Source organism: Gadus morhua, chromosome 10, assembly GCF_902167405.1.
Source record: "Gadus morhua chromosome 10, gadMor3.0, whole genome shotgun sequence".
In the NCBI taxonomy this organism is placed as follows: Eukaryota; Metazoa; Chordata; class Actinopteri; order Gadiformes; family Gadidae; genus Gadus; species Gadus morhua.
Genome location: NC_044057.1, coordinates 15,219,360 through 15,245,358, shown reverse-complemented (window position 1 = coordinate 15,245,358; position 25,999 = coordinate 15,219,360). Strand labels below are relative to the sequence as shown.

General features: G+C 48.4%; 1 protein-coding gene across 17 annotated transcripts in view; it reads left to right on the top strand.

The window, feature by feature from the left end:
- LOC115552445 (protocadherin alpha-C2) overlaps positions 1 to 24,450 on the top strand; it is a 196,850-nt gene extending 172,400 nt beyond the window's left edge. For 15 of the 17 annotated variants that reach the window (XM_030368569.1, XM_030368570.1, XM_030368556.1 and 12 more), the window contains exons 2-4: positions 9,693 to 9,757; positions 12,656 to 12,741; positions 20,931 to 24,450. In XM_030368569.1, the coding sequence (XP_030224429.1) occupies positions 9,693 to 9,757; positions 12,656 to 12,741; positions 20,931 to 21,241 (462 nt within the window). In that variant the 3' untranslated portion in view covers positions 21,242 to 24,450. Of the gene's footprint in view, positions 1 to 1,205; positions 6,021 to 9,692; positions 9,758 to 12,655; positions 12,742 to 20,930 lie in introns of those variants that run through there. The other 2 variants (XM_030368555.1, XM_030368553.1) reach the window with 2 other exon arrangements.
- Positions 24,451 to 25,999: the final 1,549 nt, after the last annotated feature.

Below are 25,999 nucleotides of genomic sequence, written 5' to 3'. Positions count from 1 at the left end.
TCAGGTCTGTCTGCTTCGCTACAGCTCTCAGTTTTCCCTCTGCATCACAGAAAGCACAGAGGGTCGAGGTCTGCTGCATTTGGCATAGCAGACGCTCATTGGACAAAATACAAATGGGTTTTATAGTGCCAACGATTACTGTATTAATGAGATTGAGCCTCTGTGAGCAGAGTCATGAATATTGCGACCATCTTGCATAATAGATACGCAGAGTGTTAATATTCTGGCAGCAATAAGGTCCTGCCCTGCAGAAGTGGAGTCAGAAAAGTGTAACTTACTGACTGCACTTACTTCAGCACCATCCCCACCAACTGTCTCTCACACACGCACACGCACACACACACACACACACACACACACACCCACACACACACACACACACACACACATCTGGTAGTCGGTGTGAAACCCCCTCAGCAGAACACCAGTTTGAGGGGCAGGGGAACTCGAGGAACGAGCTAATTGAGCAAAGGATGAGAACACAACAGGGAAACAGAAAGGAGGAGGAAACTCGGCAGCCAATTATGTCTGTGATATCAGCGCCTGCTGTAGCAGAACGGCCGTCTGTTGTTCCTCAGGTGGATTAGCGGAGATATCTTCATCTGCAGCCCCTTGAGTGAAAACCAAAATAATCCACAGCTCTGTGCCTCGCAGTTAACACTGGAGCAGATGGGCGTCGCCCCAACAGGTAATTCAAACACAGAGAGAGAGTCTAAAGGAGAGAGAGGGAGGGAGGGAGAATGTGTTAAGACAGAACGAGAAAGATGTTGGAGAACCTGCCTCACAATAAAGGGGCAGTTATTCCAAACAGGGAAATAGCGAGGCAGCTAGATGTGAAAGGCCAGCGGGCCAGGTGTAAAGCCAGCGGCGTGTGTAATTGACGAGATAACAGTGGCCCTTTTGTCGGTTTCCTCAAGCTGCCTCAAAGGTGCAGACGGCCCCGTTGGGGGACCGTGGTAAATGTCAGCACTAGCACGGCCGCTTCATGAAATACTTGCTTGCATCAGTTCAGTAAAAAATAACATTTAGACTTTTCCAAGGCTCAGTGAAGATGAACACACACACTGAAAATCATCTACTCATGCAGCCACCAGCTCAACATATGGAGACTTTACATAAGCCTGCGCAACCGTTTCGCTAGTGTGTGTGTGTGTGTGTGTGTGTGTGTGTGTGTGTGTGTGTGTGTGTGTGTGTGTGTGTGTGTGTGTGTGTGTGTGTGTGTGTGTGTGCGTGCGCGCGTGCGTGCGCGTGTGTTGTCTACATCTATTGGCACCACCCAGTGACTCACGGTGCACTTCCCTGTCTGGTTGCCAGCTGCAGCCAGCAGCACGGGGCGGGCCGGGCGTGGGCGGTGCGAGCTGCCTGTTCTCCGCGGTGGGCACACGGAGACGAGCCAGGAGGCGGACTTGCACCAGTGTGTCGGTTGATTCGTGTCAAATGATTTAGCGCTAAATGGGCTCAGATAAAAATATCAGGATTGGCCATGGCGTTGCACGCACACTTTCAAAGACAAAGAGAGCGACATTGAACGTTGGGTCATTGTATTGACAGTGAACTCTATTCTATTTCGTTTTGGTTTCACTCAAGACTTTAGAACGGCAGGCCCAAACAGAAGCAGTAACCTCCACACAGATGTCCCTGATGATTTCTAACTGGTATCAGGCATGGCACAATGTTTCCTGCACTGTGTTTTCGCAGAGGACTGTAAGGTTGTCAAGCAAGCTCAGTTGCCGTCGGAGTATGACCCAACCAAATTGAACAGAATCTAGATTATTGGGGTACATGCGTTCAGAGACTGTAGTAATTACAAGCTGAGCAGCAGCCAGGTAATTCACTCAGCTAGGGACGTTGTTTCCTGACCACCTGCGACCAGATTTGGCAATTAATGTTGTATTTGGGTTGAAATTAAGCTTGGCAATGAATTGGGACAGGCTTAACCCACCAAATGGCTATTTATGTATTCTAGTAGTGCGGTCATTAGACTAATGCATGACAATGTATCACATAGACTCACTAATGTTACACTGCCAATACAAGTATGTTTAAGTAACATGGAACAAATACATCTAATTAAACAGTCTTTAGTCCGGCATTCGAAGCCTGTAGCACAGAAAATTTATATCTGCTTTGAGATGTGTCTGTGTGAGTGAATGCATGCGTGTCATGTGATCTAACGTGTTTGCTGTTGTCCTTCTGAATTTTTGTATTGTTCTGCAGTGTGGTTAGCCAATATCTGGCTTCCAGGGAGGTTTGTTCCTTCATGAACACAAATGAGAATCTGTGTATAAGAGCATTTAATAATATGAAGGCAAAGCACGCCTCACCTTTTTCCCCAAAAATGATTCCCTTAAAATAATGCATGCATGTAACACCTATCACCGTCGTAGGCCACTGGAATGTTCACTTGTGACTTAACAGCTCTTTACCTTAAATAGGATAAATTTGGTTTTCGATCCTGTCACAACTTTTGCCACCATCTTGCCTAGAATTTCTCTTGATTTTCTATTTTCTCATTAAAATCGTTTATGAGTGTGCATCTCCAAAATCTTATTTTAAAGGGTTATTTAGCTCTTCTCCTTAGCCCTACACCTCAATTAAACGACTATTGGGACAGCCCTTCCCTAGGCGTGAACGCGCAAAATCGAGGGGGTAGGTCGGGACAAATTGGGAATGGGCCAAAGCTGTGGAAACAACATTTACCATGTTTACCCTCAGAAACGCGCTGCGCAAATATAATGCTTATTTAAAAAAACAGATTATTCATGAATGTATTATTCATACATTATCTGTCTTCTCTAGCAAAAGTGTTACCAGAGAACACAAATAAACGACGGAAAATGATGTCCCATTAGTTATCCTCCATTTTCCCTCCCCCGTGTCACCTTACGGGCTCGGTAAAAAAAAAAAGGGCGGTGGCACTCCATCCTTTCACTGAAAAAATCCGACGCGACCCGAATGCCTCTATCGAAGTCGGTGTTTCTAAAACAGTCTCAACGAATGCATACGCAACGCAAATAAAACATAGTTTTATGTCATGAGCCAACGTTTAGTTCTCATTTTACGCTTTTAACGGAGGTACTGAGATGTAACCAACACGAACGAGCGGCTCCCCCTCCCCCGTCGCCCACAGAGAGGAAGAAAGAGGCGAGGGAGCGCGCAGCAGGCAGCACCACGGACACAGGGAAACAAGAGCCGCGCGCTGAGCAGCGAGAGGAAGAAAAAAAACATAGACCTTACAGACAAAGGAAAACATGGACATGCGAAGACCTTTTCCCTTGAAACAGGCACGTGTACACGAAAGGATTTTTTGGTGGTCCTGCACATATTTGGAATGAACGGACCCTTCTCCCAATGTTAATGAGGCGGGTGAGTGCGCACAGCGAGCTAAAAAGGCGGACAGGTTTCTTTATCCCGTCTGCAAACACTGCCTGCTTGCGATGGCCGTGGCTTCGCGATGCAGTAAGAGCCTAAAGACAAATGTGCCTTTTTATTTATATTTGATGATTTTTGTATTCAGTGGCCTTACAAATGCACAAATACGGTACGCTATTCCGGAGGAGTTGGAGAGCGGTGCTGTGGTCGGTGACATTGTGCGGGACTTGGGTTTAGACCCGAGAACGCTCTCCACACGACGAATGAGAATCACCTCGGACAGTGGACGGAGATATTTCACCATCAATCACAAAAGTGGAAAGCTCTTGGTGAGTGAACGCATTGACAGAGAGGCAATTTGTGAATTCGGCGGCACCTGCTTTCGAAACCTGGAAATAGTCGTTGAAAGTCCATTGGAAACGCACAACGTAGCAGTGGAAATCCTTGATGTAAATGATAACGCGCCACAATTCCCCAGAGACGAATATCAACTTGAGGTACCAGAGTCCGCGGTCACTGGCACCCATTTCAGCCTCGAGGGCGCACAGGATGCGGATGACGGTACGAACTCGGTGAAACTGTACCGCCTCAGTCCAAACGACCACCTGGCGCTGGACTCCATCAAACCCCTATCGAACAGTAAGCACATTGAACTCACCCTCAAGAAGCCTTTTGACCGAGAGCATAAGTCTTCTCACCAACTCATCCTATTAGCTGTTGATGGCGGCACACCACAGCGTACTGGCACAGCCAAAATTAACATACGCGTGTTGGACTCCAATGACAACGTTCCCGCCTTCGACAACTCTGTGTACAAAGTGAAACTGTCCGAGAACTCCCCCAGGGGGGCCCTGGTGATCCGGTTGAACGCCACGGACCGTGATGAGGGCTCCAACGGGGAGGTGTTCTACTCTTTCAGTAGCTACACACCGGAGAGAGTCAGACAGATGTTTTCTCTGGACACCAACACAGGTGAGATCAGGGTGAAGAACAACATTGACTATGAGGAGACCAACTCATATGAGATGTACATCCAGGCCATGGACCGAGGGCCGTCTCCGGTGGCGGTCCACTGCAAGGTGGTGGTGGAGGTCTTGGATGTGAATGACAACATCCCAGATATCGTGCTGTCCTCTCTCTCCAGCCCCGTCCGCGAAGACGCCCGGCCCGACACCGGGGTAGCGCTGATCAGCGTCAACGACCGGGACTCGGGACAGAACAAACGGGTGACCCTGGAGATCATGCCCGGCCTGCCCTTCAGGATCAAATCCTTCCGCAACCACTACACCGTCGTCACCGCCGCCTTCCTGGACAGGGAGTCCATCTCGTCCTACAACATCACGGTCATCGCCGTCGACGGAGGCTCTCCGCCTATGTCCTCCCGCATGACGTTCAAAGTGGAGGTGGCGGACGTGAATGACAACCCGCCCCGCTTCGAGCAGACGTCGTACACCGTCTACGTGCCAGAAAACAACGCGCCCAGCGCCTCCCTGTGCGTGGTCAAGGCCTCCGACGAGGACGCCGGAGAGAACGCCCGCATCACCTACACGGTCCTCAACGACAACAACCACGGCATCCCCGTGGCCAGCTACGTCAGCATCAAGCCCCACACAGGCGAGGCCTTCGCCCTGCAGGCCTTCGACTTTGAGAAGCTCCGGGAGTTTCACTTCCAGGTCAAAGCGCAGGACAACGGCGTGCCGCACATGTCCCGCGTCGCCACCATCTACGTTTACATCATGGACCAGAACGACCACCCGCCCAAGATCATGCACCCGCCCGCCAACGGCACGCGCATCACTGAGACGCTGATGAAGAACGCGGAGGCCGGCGTGCTGGTGACCAAGGTGCTGGCCTGGGACGGGGACGCCGGGGAGAACGCCTGGCTGCTGTACGTCCTGGACCCCACCAGCACCGACGTGGACCTGTTCAAGGTGCACGAGCACACGGGCGAGATCCGGACCACGCGGCGCGTCATCGAGGACAACGCCACCTCCTTCATGCTGACGGTGCACGTCCGTGACCACGGCCTGCCGGCGCTCACCTCCATCGCCACCCTGCACGTGCACGTCCTGGAGCTGCCGCCCAAGGTGGGGCCCGACCCCAAGCGCGTCACCCGGCCCAGCCGCCGCCTCAGGTTCTCCAACCTCACCCTCTACCTCATCATCGCCCTGAGTGCCACCACCTTCGTCTTCCTCGTCACCATCTTCGTGCTGGCCATCGTGCGTTGCCATGCCTACTGCACCCAGCCCGGCTCCTGCTGCCCCTGCTGCGTGTCCAAGAAGGCCATGGCGGAGGCCCAGTCCTTGGCGGCTGTTTCTGCAGGTGGAGGAGGAGGAGGAGGTGGAGGAGGAGGAGGAGGCGGGGCCACAGGCGGACTGGTGGCAGGACAACCTAACAACAATGTGGCGTTGCGGCGGGACCTCAAGGTGGAGCCTCGCTACATCGAGGTGCGGGGCAACGGTTCCATGACCAAGACGTACTGCTACAAGACATGTCTGACCGCCACGTCGGGCAGCGACACCTTCATGTTCTACAACACGGGCCGGCCTCACAGCGGGACCTGGGGCTCGGGCTACGTCACCAGCCAGAGTGGACACAGCCAAATGTTTGTAAGGAGACTCAGTATGCCAGATGCCGCCGCCATTCAGGTGTGTGTCATTGGAGATCTGCTTCTTTATTGTTATACGGGGGCTCATGAATACTATGAGATGGGCTCACTTGACGTTTGTCATTCAATCAGCCGCCATCTGAAGTTAAATTGATTCCTTGAAGCATTAAAGGTATTTCGTTTTTAGTCAATAATTGGCCTTTTAACATTCCCTCAGTAGTTATTTATACTGTAAATACAGCAACAACAAAAATAATATTCTACTTCTTACAATGTGCTTTGCCTTCAAATAGGTTGCTAAATCATGCCGTTGAATGAATGGATGAATGCATGGGTGGTTGCATAATATGGTGGTTATCAAATATGGTCATGGCTTAAAAAAGATTGCAAGAAGGGATGCTGACATCGAAAAGTAGTCTTCCTGGCGGTGCTGTAGGAAGGAAAGATCAAGAGCTTTCACTGAGTGGGAGGGCACACACACACTCCATGGAAGTGTCGGCCTAGTTTACCATGGAGCTGTCATATATATCTGATGATTCAGGCTTCAGGTCGTATGGAAAATGCCTCGAAATGATCTCGCTCCCTCTCTTCTAGCTCTTCACTCCATGCATCAGCCTGTTAGAATCTCTACAATGTATTCTTCATCGAATCATAGTTCAGATCATCTGCACTCTAAGCTTGAATTATGTTACGATGCTAAGAAGGACATTGGCCACATATATGCTTAGTTTAGATTCAGTGCAAGCATTTATTTCTTAGTACTTTCCGTATGTTTCTTGTACACACAACTTGTATTTTTGGCATGCTGTAGGCTTTGTCCCTGCCTCCTATGTCACATAGTTGTCTGCCCAGCCTAACTGGGCATCTGGTTGTGGGGTCCCTGATTGGTTTGTCCAGCCTGACTGGCTCCTAGGTCATGTAGTTGTCTATCCAGCCTGGCTGGGCATCTGGTTTTGGGGTCCCTTATTGGTCTGTCCAGCCTAGGTCATGTAGCGGCCTCTCCAGAGAGGCTGGCTCCTAGGTGATGTAGTGGTCTATCCAGCCTGGCTGGCTCCTAGGTCATGTAGTGGTCTGTCCAGTGTGGCTGGCTCCTAGGTCATGTAGTGGTCTGTCCAGTGTGGCTGGCTCCTAGGTGATGTAGTGCTATGTCCAGCCTGACTTGCTCCTAGTTCATGTGGTGGTCTGCCTGGGCATCAGGTTCTGAGTTCCACTAGTCTAGTGGTCTTTCCAGCCTCGCAGGCAGTCGTTGAGGTACTTAAGACAGCCACATTCAAACAAATCAAAGCCTAATGATATGGAGGATACTCACAATATTATTCCATAAGCCAGCTCTGCAGGGTTATTTATTGCCTTGTTTAAAATGGGGCAAAATAAAACTAAAATCACAAACAAGACGATTAACTTGTAAATACTTGTTCCGTTGTCCGCTGGCAGTCTGCTCATTAAATGCCAGTCATGTTTGTTCTCGCTGTGTGATTATGTGGCAACGGCACGCTCCCCAACACCGCCTGGATTGGTTAGGGGCTGCGCAGGCGGGCGGGGCGATGTGATTGGATAACATGTTGATGGCGAGCGCTGTGAGCTCTGTATCCATGCAGGGAGGGGCCACTTAGAGGCAGAGAGGGAGGGAGGGGGGGGGGGGGGGGGGGGGAGGGAGAAAAAAAGACTTGGAAAAAAGAGGGGGGAGGCCAGTGTATTTGCCTTGTTGATTCCCTGATGTACAATACCCAACCAGACAATCGCCCAGAAGACATGGAGGCCCCCTGGGAGTTCCTTGTTTGCTTGATCCCTCTCCAACCATAACAAATTATGTTTAGCCATTTCATTTCAAATGAAAAAAAGCCATGTTTTCTGTTTATTTATTTTCCGAGGAATACATGTTGTATTTACATTGCCTTGGTGTGGGAGGCTAGTGTGTTTTTCCTAAATGTCCTTAAGTCCTAAACTGCGAGGAATGCAGGCTCTGTGTTCCTTTGGGAATGGGTCTGTTTTGGGCATTTCTACGATCCAGATGCTTCCTAAAGCATCTACATTTGCTATCCATCCGAAGGACGAGCCAACGTGTGCCTACGGCTGCTGTTACGTTGAAGCCAACCAAATGCTGTATCTAGTAAACACTCCTTATCACTATTTGTTTCTGAAACTGCAGCTACCAATATCATTTTGCTAGTTGCTCACATTGTCCGGCGGACACCATAGGTCCCTGCTGGCTGTGAGTAATGACAGAAGACACACCAGGCTTTATTCATTAGGCCACAGATATTGGATTTCAAAGCTGATGAAAGTCCGCTGCAGATCCGACGAGGTCGATTCCGCTTCCACAGCGGGCAAACATGGTAGATGTTAATGGTTCTCATTATGGACTACATCGGACCAAGATGAACTAGTGTTCTGTCTCACAGTGAGCCACAGGGTCAGAATGAATGCAAAGATAAGCTCACTTGGTCCCTGCGGTTCAACAAGGGCTCATTTAATTCCGCTCTGAAATTGCATGCAGGGGATTCATCCACCGTCACGTCCGTCCATTCACCACATCCATCGGTCAGCTTCAGCCCCTGTCCGGCAAAGCACCACCACGATATATCTCCTTTCAGGCATTAGAGTCTCACTCTGCACTTTGAAAAAGACTCTAAATTGCCAGCAGACAGGCCGATGCATTATGCGGAGGCAATTCTCCCTCTACTTGGCTCTACGTTACGTGATGCAGATATCACAATGAGTGTGTGGCCAGGTGCAGAGCTGGTGGGGTTTAGCTGGTATTTCACCCCCCCCCCCCCCCCCCCCCATCTGCTCCCCCCTTCACCACCTGTGACCTTGAGAGGAAATAGAAAACAGGGGATGGGGTTTGAGGAGGGGACTGCTGTGGCAGTGAGGAGGGAGGACTGCACGGTTACCGTGGTGAGACCTGTCAGACCCAGTCAGGCGAGCCGCCTGGCAGGGACACGCAAGGATTTGAAACGAGGCAGGGATGATGAAATGAGGGAGAGGGAGCATAAAAGCCAAGGGGGTGAGGGGTGAGTACAGAGAGGCAGCACATTAGGTGGGTTCCGGAGCTGGCATCGGTACTGTAAATGAAGCCATTAGGGCAACAGTACCTCAAGATCATCCTGTTGGCTCGGCAGATTCTTTTGACGAAGGCCTCCCTCTCATTTTGAAAGCATAGTTGAAAATAGCAGGGATGCATTGAGCGAGAGGAGGAGAGGGAGATGGAGCAGCTGCAGCCTCTAATGGAGTCCATAAGCACTTTTAGCGCAGCCAGGTCGCCATGGTAACACAACGGGCATGATTGCGCAGAAGAGCCCCACCTGGGACGGGGCGCCGCGGGGCGCTGTATGTGTGAAGAGAGACGGGGTCACCGGGCCGCGGGGCAGAGTGTCTTCAAAGTCATTCTCTCTCCAGGGGTTTGGGAGGGGTGTTGGCAGGCTTTAACTCATCACCATGTTTCCCTCCACAGACCCACGGCAAGCTGTCAACATCCTCATGTCTGTGTCTATGTGTGTTTGTATGTGTGTGTGTGTGTGTGTGTGTGTGTGTGTGTGTGTGTGTGTGTGTGTGTGTGTGTGTGTGCGTGTGCGTGTGTGTGCACGCTGTACACTTTTCTACCATAATTTTTTAATGAGAAGGTATTGAATGAGTTCTCTTTTCCCCTGAACGGGGGATCTCTTCAGTGGTACTTAAGACTACAATCCTTCTCCATTTCTCTGTGTTGCAGCCCAGGGCGCCTAATGCAGACTGGCGGTATTCAGCCTCCCTGAGAGCCGGAGGTGTAATGCAGAGGTAAGCATGGAAATTCCCATTAACATTTTGCCGCATTAATCGTCCAGAACTGTTGGCCCTAGTTCACCTATCGAGTCCTATCGGTGTCCACGATATTATTATTTTATTAGTATGTGGTGTTAAAAAGCACATTTACTGTACAATTCTTTTTTACATACATTCTGTCACAAAAGACAAAATAACTGCTCAGTGTACAAATATTATGATAAACTGCACAAATCATGATATCACAGACTTGAGATTAGTACATGTTTTTTATCTCAAAACGACCATTGGAAAGCATAGTGGTTTGGCAAGCCCATGTAACAAGCGTACTTACCATGGACATACTCCTCTTCATTGCCCAAGGAGGGGGGGCTTTAACAGATGGGCAGCGATGGTCTGAGAGGAAGTGGTCAGGTACACAGCAACTGGGGGGGGGGCATGGGGCAAGTTACCCATGAGCCAATGGGCCTCATACCTGTCGTGAGGTTAGTGAGGCCCCGGCCCGAACCAGGGGCCTCGTTAAGGCAGATAGGGGCCCAGTTAACGAGCTGTGGCAGGCTTAGCATGATGGGGCCAGCCAAGTGAATCAAATAAACCCCACTGTTAAGAGGCAGTTTAATGGTACTGTACCACCGACACACCCATGATACACACACACACACCACACACACACACACACAGGCCGGTGATGTCATGCATATTGACGACAGCTAGCCAACCAGTCCCTTTTGTCCAGGCAGAACTTAAGTAGGTCATCTGTCATTTCTCCTTGTGTTATACATGCACAGATACGCACACACACACACACACACACACACACACACACACACACACACACACACACACACACACACACACACACACACACACACACACACACACACACACACACACACACACACACACACACACACACACGGCCACAGTGTATCCGAACTGCTGTGGCAGAGGAGATGAAGAGCATGACAGATGACACAATGCACCGCACTATCTCAGCGTCTGTCTTGGTCTAGACTGCAGTCTACATTGACTGGCCACATCCTATGAGCTTTGTTTGATTCATAGATTAAAAAAATCATGCATTAATCTGTACAAGTAACCATGTACAACCTACGTGTGTGCGTATGTGTGTGTTGCTGTGTGTGTGTGTGTGTGTCAAATAAATATGAGTGCACAGCATCCGAGTGTCATTAGCGTTACAGTCCCTTATAATTACAGCAGGGCTTAATGAGGGTTAATATGCTTGGCTGAATCACTCAAATGTATTAAGTCGGTTTCCGTCAGATGTTAGCACTGAAGTCTTTTCAACTTCCTCCAACCCCCTCAGAACTCCATCACCAGCCTGCGGTGACCGCTCACGTGCTTATAGACTGGTATGATTAGAGTTTGTTGAAAGGGTTTATAGGGGATTTTAGAAACCAAAGCCTGAATCATCATAAGTCATACTCCAAAAGAAGAAGAGATTTGAAAGGCCTGACCATTTGATCCATTCACAAAACATTGGTGGTGGGTAGCATGGCTCCGTTCCCACCCTCGTCACTGCAACGAGCAACAAACCTAAATGTGTGGGGAATGGCCATCTGGAGAGTGCATGTGGGGATGGGATGGTAAACCAGAGTGTGGAGAGGAAGGATCGAAGCAGCATGTTATTAGTCCCGTGTTTGACATGAATAATTGATGAGAGCATCTCTACGACCTCAGTGCATTGGAAGCACTTAAAATGGCCTCCATCGTCTCATCGCAACCCTATTATACTCTGTAACAACGATGAGACACACAGAGATCAGTGGGCTCACGTGTGCAACACGTTCTCAGTCATAGGACATGGAACATTTAACAGTGTGAAAACCGGTGAGGAGATGATGCAGATGATGCGCTGAGAAGGGGTGGGGGGCGGGAGAGAGCAGGGATGGAATAGGAGCCAGGGGGATGGGGAGCAATCTGTGGTTGTCTGACCTTGGGAAGACACACACACACATGCACACGCACACACACACACACACACACACACACACACACACACACACACTAGGGTTTCATGTTTCACTACCCTTCGTATCACCTCCCTAACTGGCTCTCTATTTTTTAATCATCTTTCTTTCACGACAGCCAATCCATTTAAATCACAGAGTAATGGAGTTGGTTCAATGGTGCTTGTGTTGTGCGTGTTATTTTAGAATCTCCTTCTTTGAGGGAGAGACAATGATTTGAATGAAACAAGCCAGCCCACAGTGCTCTTCTAACCCTAACAGACGTTTAAGCTTTCGGAGACCTGGTTCCGAATTGGGGGGACAGGGAGTGCAGAGGCAGATTAAAATGAAACAGTAACAGGCTGGGGTTGAGATTGAGGGCTAAACCCCTGGGTTATATAATCGTCCTAGCAGATTTACGTCCAGTCAATCTTTGGGGCATGTTCTAAGTAGTTCACGTGGACATGCACACATGCACCAAAACAAGCATGATCACTCACTCGCACACACGCACACACACCCCTCACCAGTATCCAGGTCCTTAAGAAATAAACGAGAAAAAAGGACCATTGGGAAATGGGGTGCTCGTAGCACCTCAGGTTGTAAATGCAGTAAGCCATCTTGGCTTTGGTTGTTGTTGAAATTGCACTGGCCTCCAGTGAGCAATAACATCTGTAATCTCCGCACCAGAGAATGGTATGAACACGCAGGGTGATAATCTTAATCCTCATCTCAAATTGCCACCCATTGCTCTTCATGCTGTCATCCTCACTATCAGAGTTTAATTTGGTAATGCTGTTTATCATCTGACCTAGACCGTGGTGGGAGCATTGAGCTTTTGATGGGACTTTGAAAACGATGAGGTTTGCGGTGTTGTTGGTACAGTCTGATAGGAGGGTTGCGGTGTGTAACCAGTCGTGTTTGTGTGGCTCTGTGTTTCCAGCTCGGTGCACATGGAGGAGTCTGCGGTGATGCAGGGAGCCCAGGGGGTCCTGGTCCAGAACTGGCCAACAGTGTCCAGTGCAGCCGGTAAGTGCACTGACCGATCTGATTTGGACCCAACACACACACACTAAACCCCACCTGAAATTAACCAAAACACAACCAGTGCCATTTGTGGGCAGTTGCAATGAACCGATAATTCAAAGAATTGTTCATTTTCAATAGACACGCCACATACCATGCCTCAGATAGCGGCCGCTCTATAATAGGGGCAGTTTCCGAGTTCAGCTGTAATCATTTTGACATCTTCTAAAAGCTGTATCAGACCAGAGGGATGTAATATCGCCGTGGAATAGAAAGATAGCGAATATGAAGCCACGGTCCACGTTTGTCACTACCGTGTTGTGCTGTGAGGAGAGGAAATGGCAGCTGTTGCGTAGGCGTAGATGGCTATCTGGGCGCTCTGCAACAGGAAGGCGGACAAGGCAAAGAGAGTTATCGAGGAGGACGGACATAGTGTACAGTTTATTTGGATTATCTCCAGAGATTATGAGCACAAAAAGGTCATAAGGGAATAAATCAGACGATCCCTCTATCATTAGATGAGTCAGCAAAGTACGACTCTCCCCACACTGAACCGCTCGGCTGTGCCCTCCTTCTGACCATAAATTACCTGGGCCGCGTCTACTAGATGTGCGTCTTGGCTCTGAGCAGCGGAACGGTAAATTGTCTCCAGACTAGGCCATAACATGAAGGGGCCAAACAATACATGCAAAGCACGCCAAGTGAACAGACAACCTGGCTGGTTCTAGAAGGTCAGCCGACCTGCTAGGAGACACTAAGAAAGCTAGCCTGTGCTGGGAGACGCTAGGGAAGCAAGCCTGTGTTGGGAGACACTAGGGATGCTAGCCTGTGCTGGGAGACGCTAGGGAAGCTAGCCTGTGTTGGGAGACGCTAGGGAAGATAGCCTGTGTTGGGAGACACTAGGGAAGCTAGCCTGTGTTGGGAGACGCTAGGGAAGCTAGCCTGTGTTGGGAGACGCTAGGGAAGCTAGCCTGTGTTGGGAGACGCTAGGGAAGCTAGCCTGTGTTGGGAGACGCTAGGGAAGCTAGCCTGTGTTGGGAGACGCTAGGGAAGCTAGCCTATGCTGGAAGACAGAAGGGAAGCTAGCCTGTGTTGGGAGACCAGGGAAGCTAGCCTGTGTTGGGAGACAAAAAGGGCCAGACAGAGGGGCGGACAATGTGGGCGAGGATGACTCTGCAATTACAGTTCATGAAAAAGAAAATGGCCATACTGTGGCACTTACAGCTGCCCATGTGACCTGGTTGATGTGCACTTGTGTACAGGAGGCAAGGGGCCGACAACCTGACAAACCGTCCACACACTCCCTAATGGTCTTTCCAGATCCAACTTAATGCCCACACACACACACACACACACACACACACACACACACACACACACACACACACACACACACACACACACACACACACACACACACACACACACACACACACACACACACACACACACACAGCCATCGATTTCCTGCCTATAGGCTGAGAACTGTCAGGCTGCAGGTGCTTGAACATACCGGGGTAGAGAGAGGGGGACGGGTAGTGATATATTGAGAGATTTACAGCTGTATTAAGGAAGAGTGTGGTGGAGGTACTGGGAATCTGTGTACGCATTAGGCTAGCTGTTCTGCTCTAGTTGATACAGCAATAAAAATCGTAGGAATAAACCTGCTGAAGATTGCTTCCCCATCACAAAAATAAACCCCTTTGCCCAACGTCTAAAACGGTTGAGGACTTCAATGTAACTTTGAGCATGGTTATAGAAGTAACACTTCTATGTATAGTAAGTAACACGATGGAACAGATGGAAGACGATAGCACAGGTTATGGCGCAGGTTCAGATTCCTGTTTTGTACCTGGATGTGAGCCTGCTACAAACCAGCCTCAGCAGGCAACGCCCCGGTTCATTTTCCTCCGGTTCAAAATGCTGCGGCACCGCTCTCTGTGTACGTGCACGGAGGCATGGGGCTGTTTTGGGTTGCTGTGATTTATCGTGTGTGTGTGTTTGTTTATTGTGTGTGCGTGTGCTGCAGCGACCGTGGCAGATGGAGCGCAGTGCACGCCCAGATTAACAGACTTACATTAACAGAATCAGGGTCTCTCTCTCTCTCTCTCTCTCTCTCTCTCTCTCTCTCTCTCTCTCTCTCTCTCTCTCTCTCTCTCTCTCTCTCTCTCTCTCTCTCTCTCTCTCTCTCTCTCTCTCTCTCTCTCTCTCTCTCTCTCTCTCATATTTATATATAAGATGGAGTGATTAAGAGGGAGAAAGCTGGTGTTGAAGAGAGGCAATCTAGACACTTAGTGCAGTGCACACTGGTGAGGAGGTTAAGGGAGGGAAGAGAAACGAAGGCAGGAAAAGAGAGGAACTAGCCAGGGATAACATGGTGATCGGTCCAGAAACGTGATGGATGAGGAGGCCAGCAAGGATAGGTGAGGCAGATGTTGAGAGAGAGAGAGTTGTTGAGGAAGGGTTATGGTGCTGTTGCTAGGGCAGAATGGCTGAGGCAAACACGAGAGAGAGAGAGCTGCATTATTCTCCATCAGCAACAGCATTGTCACCCTGACTCCCATGTCCTACTGCTTCACTGGAGGATGTAGTTTCCACGGCAACCATTCATGGCCATACAGATTGGCTAGCGAGAGAGAGAGAGGTGTTGGGTGTGTGGAGAGGGAGAGAGAGAGATGGAGCATGGATGAAAAATGGGATGCTTGGACAGCCATGAGGCACTGGGAGAGGGGGGTACCAGCATATGGCCCAGTACTGAAAGATAGGAGCCACTAGGGAAATCATCAGAAGAGGTTTGTAAATTAATGCAAAATTGAAACAAATCAAAACAGTGTATACCGAATAGGGAAGTGAAGAAACTTGATGAAGCTAGAGGCGGAGTATGGAACACTGTGTACATTTGGAAACCGTAAGCACCGACGTGAGAGACTTTTCAACATGCAACGCACAAAGGGTGTACAGCACATTAGAGATCGGACGGGGCGAGAGCTAGGGAATCTGTGTTAGAAGGAGAGAGGGAAGGACAACGACCCACATACACCTCGGCTGTGCTTTACTGCAGGGGTGGAAGTATTTTCATCAATGCCTATCTGCACTATAATTACATTCAACAATAAACACACACATTGACATGGATTGATTGCAATCAATTTAAACCTTTTATTGTCCACCACAACATGTACTCAAAATGAGGACCTACATTTAAAGGTGACGTGCTAAGAGAGGATACTGCAGTAAAAGTGGAGATTCTGGAAATATCCGGACAAAGTAAGCTCTAGCAAAAACCTGAGGCCGGAGGTATTCAGACCAAACTTTGTTAAGCGGACCAGCAAACCGCATCATTTGTCCAGATAAAGCCGTTTAACAGGGTTTTCATGACTCCACCTGACCAGAACATTGACTGTTAGTATTTGAAAGGCCCAAATGTAGTACAAACATTTCAGCCTTAAGATGTTGTATTCGGGAGATGTTGAGTCCAAACTCCCAGATACATCGATCGTCTGTAGGGTATGCAGGAGCACCTGTTTTCAGGCACTGGGTGCCCATCGATAAGACGATAGAGGAAAAGAAAGGACACTAATGTTGAAACATAATAAGCCAAATCTCTCCTGATTTATCTCTTCCCTGACAGTGTAGCAGGAACAGCTACTGAAACATTACATTACATTATTTCAATTGATCTATCCGGACAGCAATGCAGTCAATGAACAAATGCAGCGATATTGATGAAGTTGACATCTATACTGTACGTCTGAGGGTGTGAGCGTGAGTGTTCTGTCAAGCCTTAACGTTAAATTTGACAACTGGCTTATATTAACACATGTTCAGATACCCTTCTACTCATCCTTCTTGACTCTCGCCCTCTCCTTCTCTGTGACTTGGCAGAATGAATCCTCTCATCGACTAATGACTAGATGCTTGCCATTAAAAACCAGCCTACTGATTAAGTGATGCTAGGTGTCTCTTAGCACATAGACACATTAACTCATTCACACTCATCCGCGTTAATATAGATATCGATACTTGAACCGACACTTGGCAGACTCTCTCTCATGGTGAGGCTGAACAGGGTGAAGCTAGAGGGATAGATGGCCTCCGTCACCAGTCAGCTGACTCTTATGGGATCTCACACACACACACACACACACACACACACACACACACACACACACAAAAGCAATGTCTTACCACCAACAGTGAGGAAATATATAGAGAAATTAAAACCAACTTCCTTATGAACAAACAGGGACAAACACACACAAGCAGAATTTCCGTATTTCTGAATAAAGAGGTGGGGCTCCAGTTGAGTATTACCGTTAATCTGTCACTGAATACGCTGAATATAGAAGAAAAGCACTTGACTCTTTTAGATATTCTACTGACAATCCCCCTCCTCTTTCCCCATTGTCTTTAGTGGTAGGGATCATGTTTCGCATGCACAACCATGCGTACCTCCTAACCACCCTTCCTCCTCCTCCTCCTCCTCTTCCACCTCCTTCTCCCCGGTCTTGTTATGTAACGCTGCAGTGCGCTTCACTGCGCTTCCCCTGGACCAGCCGATGGCAGGGCCAGACGAGGGGATGAATGCAGAACTAGACATGGGAAAGTGGAGCTGCTAGCATTAAAGTGGCTGTGGATACAAACCTTGAATAGTACAGATGAGTGGAGAACAAAGCGCAAAACCACACACAGACACACACACACACACACACACACACACACACACACACACACACACACACACACACACACACACACACACACACACACACACACACACACACACACACACACACACACACACACACGATGAACAAAGATTTAGACTTGCCCAAAGATTGAAATCCAGGCAAGGACAGTGAGGGTTAGAATAGGGCTACAACAATGAAAACTTCCTCAGTAAAGTTGATGGATGATTGTGACGTTCATTAATACAAAATGCAAGAGAAGGGATAGAATGAGATGCACAGGATGCAGGCGATTGGCAGCGGCGTAAGTAGCTCACACAGAGGAAACGTTTAAGTGAGGTCCACTGGAAACTAAGATCACCATCAAAAACAAGTTGACCATGTGGCAATAAGTGATCGCTGATGGCAAATCAATTGAACGTTACCATAAACGTTGTTCGACTCACTGAGGACGGCCGTTTTGCCTCTCACGCCACATTAGACGAAAAGGTCAGCAGGAGTGGAGACGTGCAGGCAGAGCAGCAGAAGACGATGAGCAGAGACATTGTGTGAGAAGGAGAGGAGAACGATTTTGCTCTGCAACAGCCATCGACAAATCAGACGGAAGCAGTGACTGCGTGGGTCTCAGCATCGAGCTATAGGCGGTGGCCTTTATTGTTTCAGTCCTGAAGGGAAGGAAATGGCGAGATATAAGCGGTGATAAAGGGCAAATGTGGAACACGATATAAATAAGTCGAAGATGAACAGCAAGATGCAGTCTCATACACATGCAACAGCCTAGCAAAAGGCTCTCGACTTTTGGGCTCAAATACGAAGGTTCATAAAAAGGAGGTTTCAAAGGGATAGGACAGAGTTTCAGAGTGATCTATTCAGTTAGACCGTATTTTGACAGTGGAACAGTATTTCACAGTATGTCCCATTCAGCAGTTTCCCTCGCCAGACCCACAGATCTAATGCATTTGACCCGGCTGCATTAGGGAGCAACCTCGCTGACCTCTCTCCTGACATGACTCAGGACATGACTCACGGGGACTGCTGCGGGTGCCCAACCCACCCCCCCACCCCCCCATCCCCCATCCCCCACCCCCCACCCCCCCACCCCCCAAGATGCTGCAGACAGTAAATTACAGAGAGGCCAAATGAGACCGTTGGAGTAGAGCCACTTTGCAGCCACAGTACTGTGCAGAGTGCGATGGCGTTTTCTACCTCGTCCACTTGAGTGTAATAACCCTGATTAGAACGTCAGCTGAGGACTCTGGCTATCCCCATGTTGGAGGAAGCAGGAACTTAGTGTGGCCCCACTTCCTGCGCTGCCACATCCTTATATCCTCTGCTCTATCGTCTCTTGTCAAAGCCAATCTGATTCTCCTTCAGCCGTGTGTCACAGCCGGTGAATGCCAAAGAGACTTTTTTGCAGATGGAATCTGGTATTTTTCCATTGCATACGCTGTATAACTTAGCAACCGTGGTCATTTTGTGTCCTTTTTAAAAGGACTGAATGAGAATCAAAACATGAAAGAAGTCCATTCTTGGTTAAGCTCGTCACACTCACACTCGATACTGCCCAGGGTGAGGGCAAGGTTATGTCTCTTAAAATGCAACCATGCACCACTGGAGCTCCCGCTACCTCAGATGCCTCATCCGCTACCCTGCAGACACCCACTATTATTATTATCTATAATAGACACAATATAGGTTTGAGATTTAAGTCTTATTTAAAAAAATATTATAAATGAATAGATAAATTTCAAGCAAAGGGAACAAATCCAACAAAGAAAAGGAAAGACGATGTGCGTATCTCAATTTCCCCTAATAGTTTGTCGAGAACCTGCTCACATGACTTAGCTCCACTAATGTTTTACAATACAGACATACCGTATTTAGCAGGTAACCGTACTAGCAGGTAGCTATTATAGGTGTAATAGCGGTCAGCGCAATCTTTAATTTTAGACAGAAAGGCGGGTGTGTGTATATAGTGGCGAGGGGAAGTGGAATGGGTCAGACCAGGGGAACAGGAAGTGAGACAGAGTCTTCTGGGCCCTGGGTATCACGCGGGCACCGCTCCGTCTTCCAGACACCGCTCCTTCTGGTTGGGTGGACAACCGTTCAATTCATCTCCCCTTCGGACATAACTCAGGATAAAAGAGGCAAAGAAATAGATTGTGAGCGTCTCAGGGACATGCACCAAGTAGGTCAGTGCTGGGAGGAAGCCAGCAACGGGATTGGGTGGGTTGGGCTGGTTGCATGTGGAACTTTGTTGTTGAGGTAACCAAGTCTCTATCTCAGAGCACCAAAGACATTATTAATTAATGTATTTATTTAGAATGAGAGAAGGGTCTCTCTCTCTCTCTCTCTCTCTCTCTCTCTCTCTCTCTCTCTCTCTCTCTCTCTCTCTCTCTCTCTCTCTCTCTCTCTCTCTCTCTCTCTCTCTCTCTCTCTCTCTCTCTCTCTCTCTCGACTTGATAATACAGCTGCCACAAAATAACTCTAGAACCCATTTAATACGGAGTGATTGGTGACTGCCACTCCCCATCTCCCCCTGACATGACGGATTGGTCTGGAGAGACATGGAGGGTGTGGGGTCTCTGGTTCTGGGGAGATTGAGAGGCCGGTGGTGGAGTGGGGCCAGACATCGCTCTGTAATGGATTGGTAAGATGGAGAGCTAATAGATTAGAGTGTAGTGTGGAGCAGGCAGCATCACACCTGCGCTGTGGACAACTCCGGGCGATCCACCTGCGTGATGGCAGCAGGGTACACGCAGTAGGACACAAAAATAAACACAATGTGTGTCCTTGAGCAATGAGAAAGACACACACAAACACACACACACACACACACACACAGTAACGCACTGCACCATTTTGTTGACCTGATCTGCATTCAGCAATCGGCTGTCTGACTGTGATGGAGGTCTGCATTGTTGTTAATATCCAAACCTATGAAAACCGTTGCCATTAAAGTGCCAACATCGTGAACAATGACATTCATATGCTACTCACAATGGTGACTGGTTTGGTTCCCTCCCGACATTGTGTTTTAGCTAGCATTTAGAATACTTTTTATTTACTTTCTACAGCCATATTCATCCACGTGTTTATGTGGTTGGCCCGATTGACTTGCTGGTACTTAATTACTTACATAGAAGGGTTATGCTTCAAGAGTAGAAGCTTAGAAGAAGAAAAATATATGTTTATAAAAAAAGTATAACAACTCCAGGTCTAGTGCTAGTGCCTTGATCAAAGCCACTGGCAGGACTATTAAATAGGTCTTATATTTGTTTTCCTGTGCTTTGAAAAAACACTGGCAGATGTCCCACTGACTATCATGCCAGTCCCTACAGCGTCATCAGAACTATATCGCTCGATACACAGTAGATCGTACCTAATATAGATTGTACCTTTTAATTATGCATTGCAGTAGAATAACCCAATGCACAGATGAGGTGTAGAAGGACTAACTAAAGGCTCATGTTTTAACGCCCCTCCGCCTTGCTTCTCCACCAGACGGTGACGGGGGAGAGGTGTCCCCCCCGATGGGAGCAGGGGTGGACAGCAACAGCTGGCACTTCCGCTACGGTCCTCCGGGGGTCCCCGGCGGGCCCCCGCAGCACCTGAAACCCGGCGAGGTGCCCCCCGAGGCCTTCATCATCCCCGGCTCCCCGGCCATCATCTCCATCCGGCAGAACCAGGGCGGAGAGGACGACAAGAGCGACTTCATCACCTTCGGCAAGAAGGAGGAGGCCAAGAAGAAGAAGAAGAAGAAGAAGGAGAAGAAGGACAAGAAGGACAAGGGCAAGGACGACGGCGATGACTAGAGGCGGGGGCGGGGGGACGCGTCACCTGGGGGAGGGGCTGTTGTTAAAACAGAGGTACCAACTCATGATCCACCGGCAGGGGGGAAAGAAAGATAAGAAAAAATACAAATCATTACAGTTCTACAGGTTTCCCCCGGTTCTGCTGTATCACATAGACACATCCCTTAATACTTAAGATCTCGGCCTCTATTATCTACTGCTGGCAATCCAACCCTAACCGAGATTTACGTTAGTGCCGCTCCTGTCTCGAGGAAAATGAATAATCGCGCATGGCTTGAAATTCAACAGATTTAACCAGGGCTAACTGCCGTCCACCTTGATGTAATCGACTTGCTATGCCCTCCACTGCTGGGAGTTTTGCCTTTTCACTCAGTGGGCATGTTGGCACCTCTGTATTACCTCCGCCCTCCGCCCCAACCATGATGTACAAACACTGCTCTTTGAGATAAAAGCGTATTCCTTGTATCAACAGCAACGACCACAACATGCTTCGTTCCAGCCATGAAAAACGACAGAAACAAAAAAAAAATACGCCAGGAGCAAAAGAAAAAGAAAGGCAGGCAGATGACACGCATTTATGAATGATGCAATGTGATTTCGAAGCTGGACACACACTACTTGTAAATAGCACGGGTGAGAGAGTCACTTAGGCAGAGGCTTATATCGACACTGCTGCCACTTTCTGAAGTGTACCACGAAAGTATACTCTTGGAAGGCTAGGAAGACACACACACACACACACACACACACACACACGAGTGCACAAACAGTATGACATACACACACACATGCACACATTTATATCTAGACACACCAGACACCTGATATTATGTCCAACTCAGCGTGAACGCTCTGGAGACCTACGAAGAGAGATGTAAAAAGGAGGCAAAACCCAATCCCGACTAACACCACTTACGAGATACGCTTCAAAATAAGATACTGCAAGTTTCTTGCCCTGCAAAGTCTCCGCGGCAGTATGCTCGTGTGCTCCCTCAGGATGGAAGCAGTGCCAACCCCCCAGGGGGCCACTGCTCCTCGGTCCGTCCGTCCGACGGCTCTGACAGGACACAGAGAGGAGCACACCTTAGCCTGAACCCGCTTCACGCATCGTTAGGCTGGGGAGGCGCCGGGGGACCTCCTGCGGAGCCACGGGGAGCAGGAGCCCCCGCCGAGCTGGCCGTGTGTGAAGGGCACTCTGTGGAGGACCTGGTGAAACGCTTTTGATATGCCTTCCCTCCTCCCCCCCCCCCAGCCACTCTGCTACACCCTGATGCTCTGAATGTTTGGCAGCGACCCGCCCTCGCCTGGCTACCTTGACATCACCAGTGATCCTTACCCCCCCCCCCCCCCCCCCCCCCTCTAGCTACCGCAACACCCCCTCACCCAGCCCTCTCCCCGTGCTCCCTCCTGCATCCTGCCCCACCTCCACCCCCACCCCCCCACCAACGGCCTACTTTATGTGATGGTGAAACGTGTGAACTTGATCTCTGCTAACTCGTTTTCAGTGAACAGCCACGACTTCCTACTTCCTCTCTTTTCTATAGCTTTAAATACAACGCTTCTGCTTGTCCCCCCCCCCCCCCCCCCTCCTCCTGCCGTTACCTGGGTGATGATTGCATATTGACGGTGGGGCGCTGGTTATAATACCCTGTCAACCTTACTCAACCCTAGCCCCACCCACCCCTACCCCGCTCCAACCCCCCGGCCCCTGCTGGGGGTCTCGAGAAGGGCCTTCTGAGAACATTGTGGTGTGCTGGGAACACGGCATGGAGTACTGTGGATGGGGCCCCGGGGTCGGTATTGGAGGCCATTCCTTGTTTTGTCTTTGTCAGACGTCCCTCTCAAGTGCAAAGTGGTCAGCGCTTTTAGCCTCCTCCATGCTGAGGACCAGCGCTCCTTCCCCGTGCGTGTAGACACGGATGAGGGGGGACCAGGTGGGATAGGGCTTCCTTAAGACCAGGGTGGAGATCCTGATTGAGGTGGTGGGGAGGGTGCTATGGGCTGGCCCTCCTCCTCTCATGTACCACAATGTAGACCTTTATTTTGGCGCCTGATTGATTCCTTTCGGATTGTTGCTTAAAACAAAATTAAAGTTGGTCGTGATGTGTAGGCTTTTATATATACACGCCGTAATTGTAGCGTACTCTGTTAATAGAAACGTCTAGATCACTCAATGCAAAACACATGTAAAATATACGCAAGCGTCCAGGGGTCTCCACCCTGAAGCCTATCCTGTCAACCCCTCTCGGGAGACTTTGAAACAGGGGGGCCGATAGGAGGAATGGGCGTTACCCCATTCTGAAGTCACTTCCTGTAGCCCATCATCCTACCATCCCCCTGCCTGTATGTTCTGCAAGCCAACCCCCCCCGCCTTCCCACCCCACAATGTTTTATGGCTCAGTATGATGTCACTCCACTAAGTGGCTGCTGCATGTACTGCTCTCAAAGTAAAAAAAACACAAGACTATATAGAGAAATATATATATAAATAAATAGATGGCTATGATTTTATGATTCTTTTTGTATGATGATCTGACTTCATGACTCACACAGGAGACCTGTGTATGTATAACCTCTGCCTCTGCCAAACATCTCCTACCTAGTACTCTCCTACACACCCCACAGACCGTGGCGTCGTTTGTTAACTAAACCTTGTTAGATATTTGTAAATGCTGTAGTGTGAAATATTTGCTCCTGAGCCCCTCATTCTTTTTGTTCCCTTTTCCCCCAAATATGAGTTACGTTTTTTTTGCAAATGAGAAGAGAAAAAAAGAAAAAAAAACAATCACTCTTTTGTGTCTGGCTTTGACATGACGATCTTACTAACACTGTTATATTGTAACTGAACTATGTATGATCTCCTCCCCTTACAGCCTACTTTAAAAAGGACAAAAAAAAAAAAAAAGACAAAAACATAAAATGATGTGCAAAAAAATATACATATATGTAGTGTATGCTTGTATTTAGTAAGCATTTGGGCTGTCATTCTTTCCTAATGTATGGTGGTGACAAAATGGTGGTAATGTGCTGGACCCAAATGGATCAGCACAGATCTGTTGTAAAACCTTTTTTCACCCACTCATCAACTGTGACGGTGAAGTAGTAAATCCATTTTATTTTTGGCATTTTTTTTTATTTGGTCTAAATGGATACCGTGATAATGTGTTCTGTTTCTAAAATCACTAATAAAGTTTTCTTTCTAAAAATGAGTATTGGAATTGTTGCATTTGAACACATCATAATGGAAAGTCATAAACCATACTTTACATTCATATAACATAAAGATAATTGCTAATGGATCGGATATGGGTTTAGAATCTCATTTGGGCTTGGGTTTGTTTCAGGGAATAAATCCCACATTTATCTATAATACATTTAACTACGTGCTGAATATCGTTGTTATCTCGATGCGATCGTAATGAGAGAAAATGTTAACTTCAATCTTTAGGGCTGTAGTGGGGGGGGGGGGGGGGGGGAGTGAGAGAAAGGCACAGGGCAGCGATGGCAGGGCCGTGCGCTGGCCTTGGAGAGTAGAGCAGGAGTGCATCTCTGCACAGCAGTGAGAGCAGACCAGTCAGGCCCATCTCAAGCTCCAGGCTCTGTGCTGTCTCACATGCCAACACTCCACACTGTCTCACCCCGATGTCCCTCACACCCCCACGCTCACAGAACTGACAAGGAGTCAGAAAAGCTCAGGCCACTCAGACAGAGAGGGAGAGAGAGGGAGTGAAGAGAGTGGGCGAGAGACCTGCGTATCCTATTGATCGAGCTGTGTCTGTGTGCCACAGTCATGGTCACATATTGCCCAGAGTGTCCCCAGGGAACGGAAGATTTCCAACCCCACATTTATTTAATTTAATGGAGTGGCGCTGGCAGGGGAAATTGATTCTAGCCCCAGTGGGAAGGTTGTTCTCCGGAACAAAATAACAAATATGAAGGAGGCATCCATCATGCTGGCCTAGTTATGAACAAATGCCCCTGCTCATTAGTACTTCAACCCGTCAGCCCTTCAAACTTCCACATTACAAAATATCACCTACTATCAGAACGTACTGAACTATTTATAGGAATGTATGAAACAAAGCATTTTCACAGCATATTTCAAATGAGCTGACGTGTCAATCCCTCAATGAATACCGCAAAAGGAAAGTGATCTGAAACCTCATAGAGCGTTCAAATTACCAATTACTTTGTATGATTTGTAGGGATTTCCAACAAAGACAATATAAATAAATCGAGGTTAGGGCAAATATTATTCGCTTATCAAATGGGATTTGTTGTAAAATGTCTGTCACGAATGTGTTAATGGTATATTTAGTACCCAAAATAGTACATTGCCCTCCCTTGGTTTGCGTCATGCTCCAAGGCAGACTGGAGAAAGGCAGGCACAAGAGTTCAAGGGTTCACATAGTTATTTTACCTGTCAACATGCCCCCTTCCCAAGAGACGGATGAAAGGTTTCCATGGTTACAATTTGTAGAGGATGGGTTTCTATGGTAACAGACCTACACTCTTAGAACAGAGGTGGCTAGTGGAGGTTGGTGTGAATTCTTTCCTGTATTAATTTCAACAAATAACATTTTTTCTCACTATGTAATTAATAATCTGGGCATCTTTAGCCTGAACTGACAGATAACCTACAAGCAAACAGACCAGACAAGCAAAACTTTAAGGAATAATACTTTTTTTTGCACCTTTGAAAAAAAAGTGCTTGGGGAAATAGCATGAAACAAATAAAAGTGAAAATAAATTAATGCA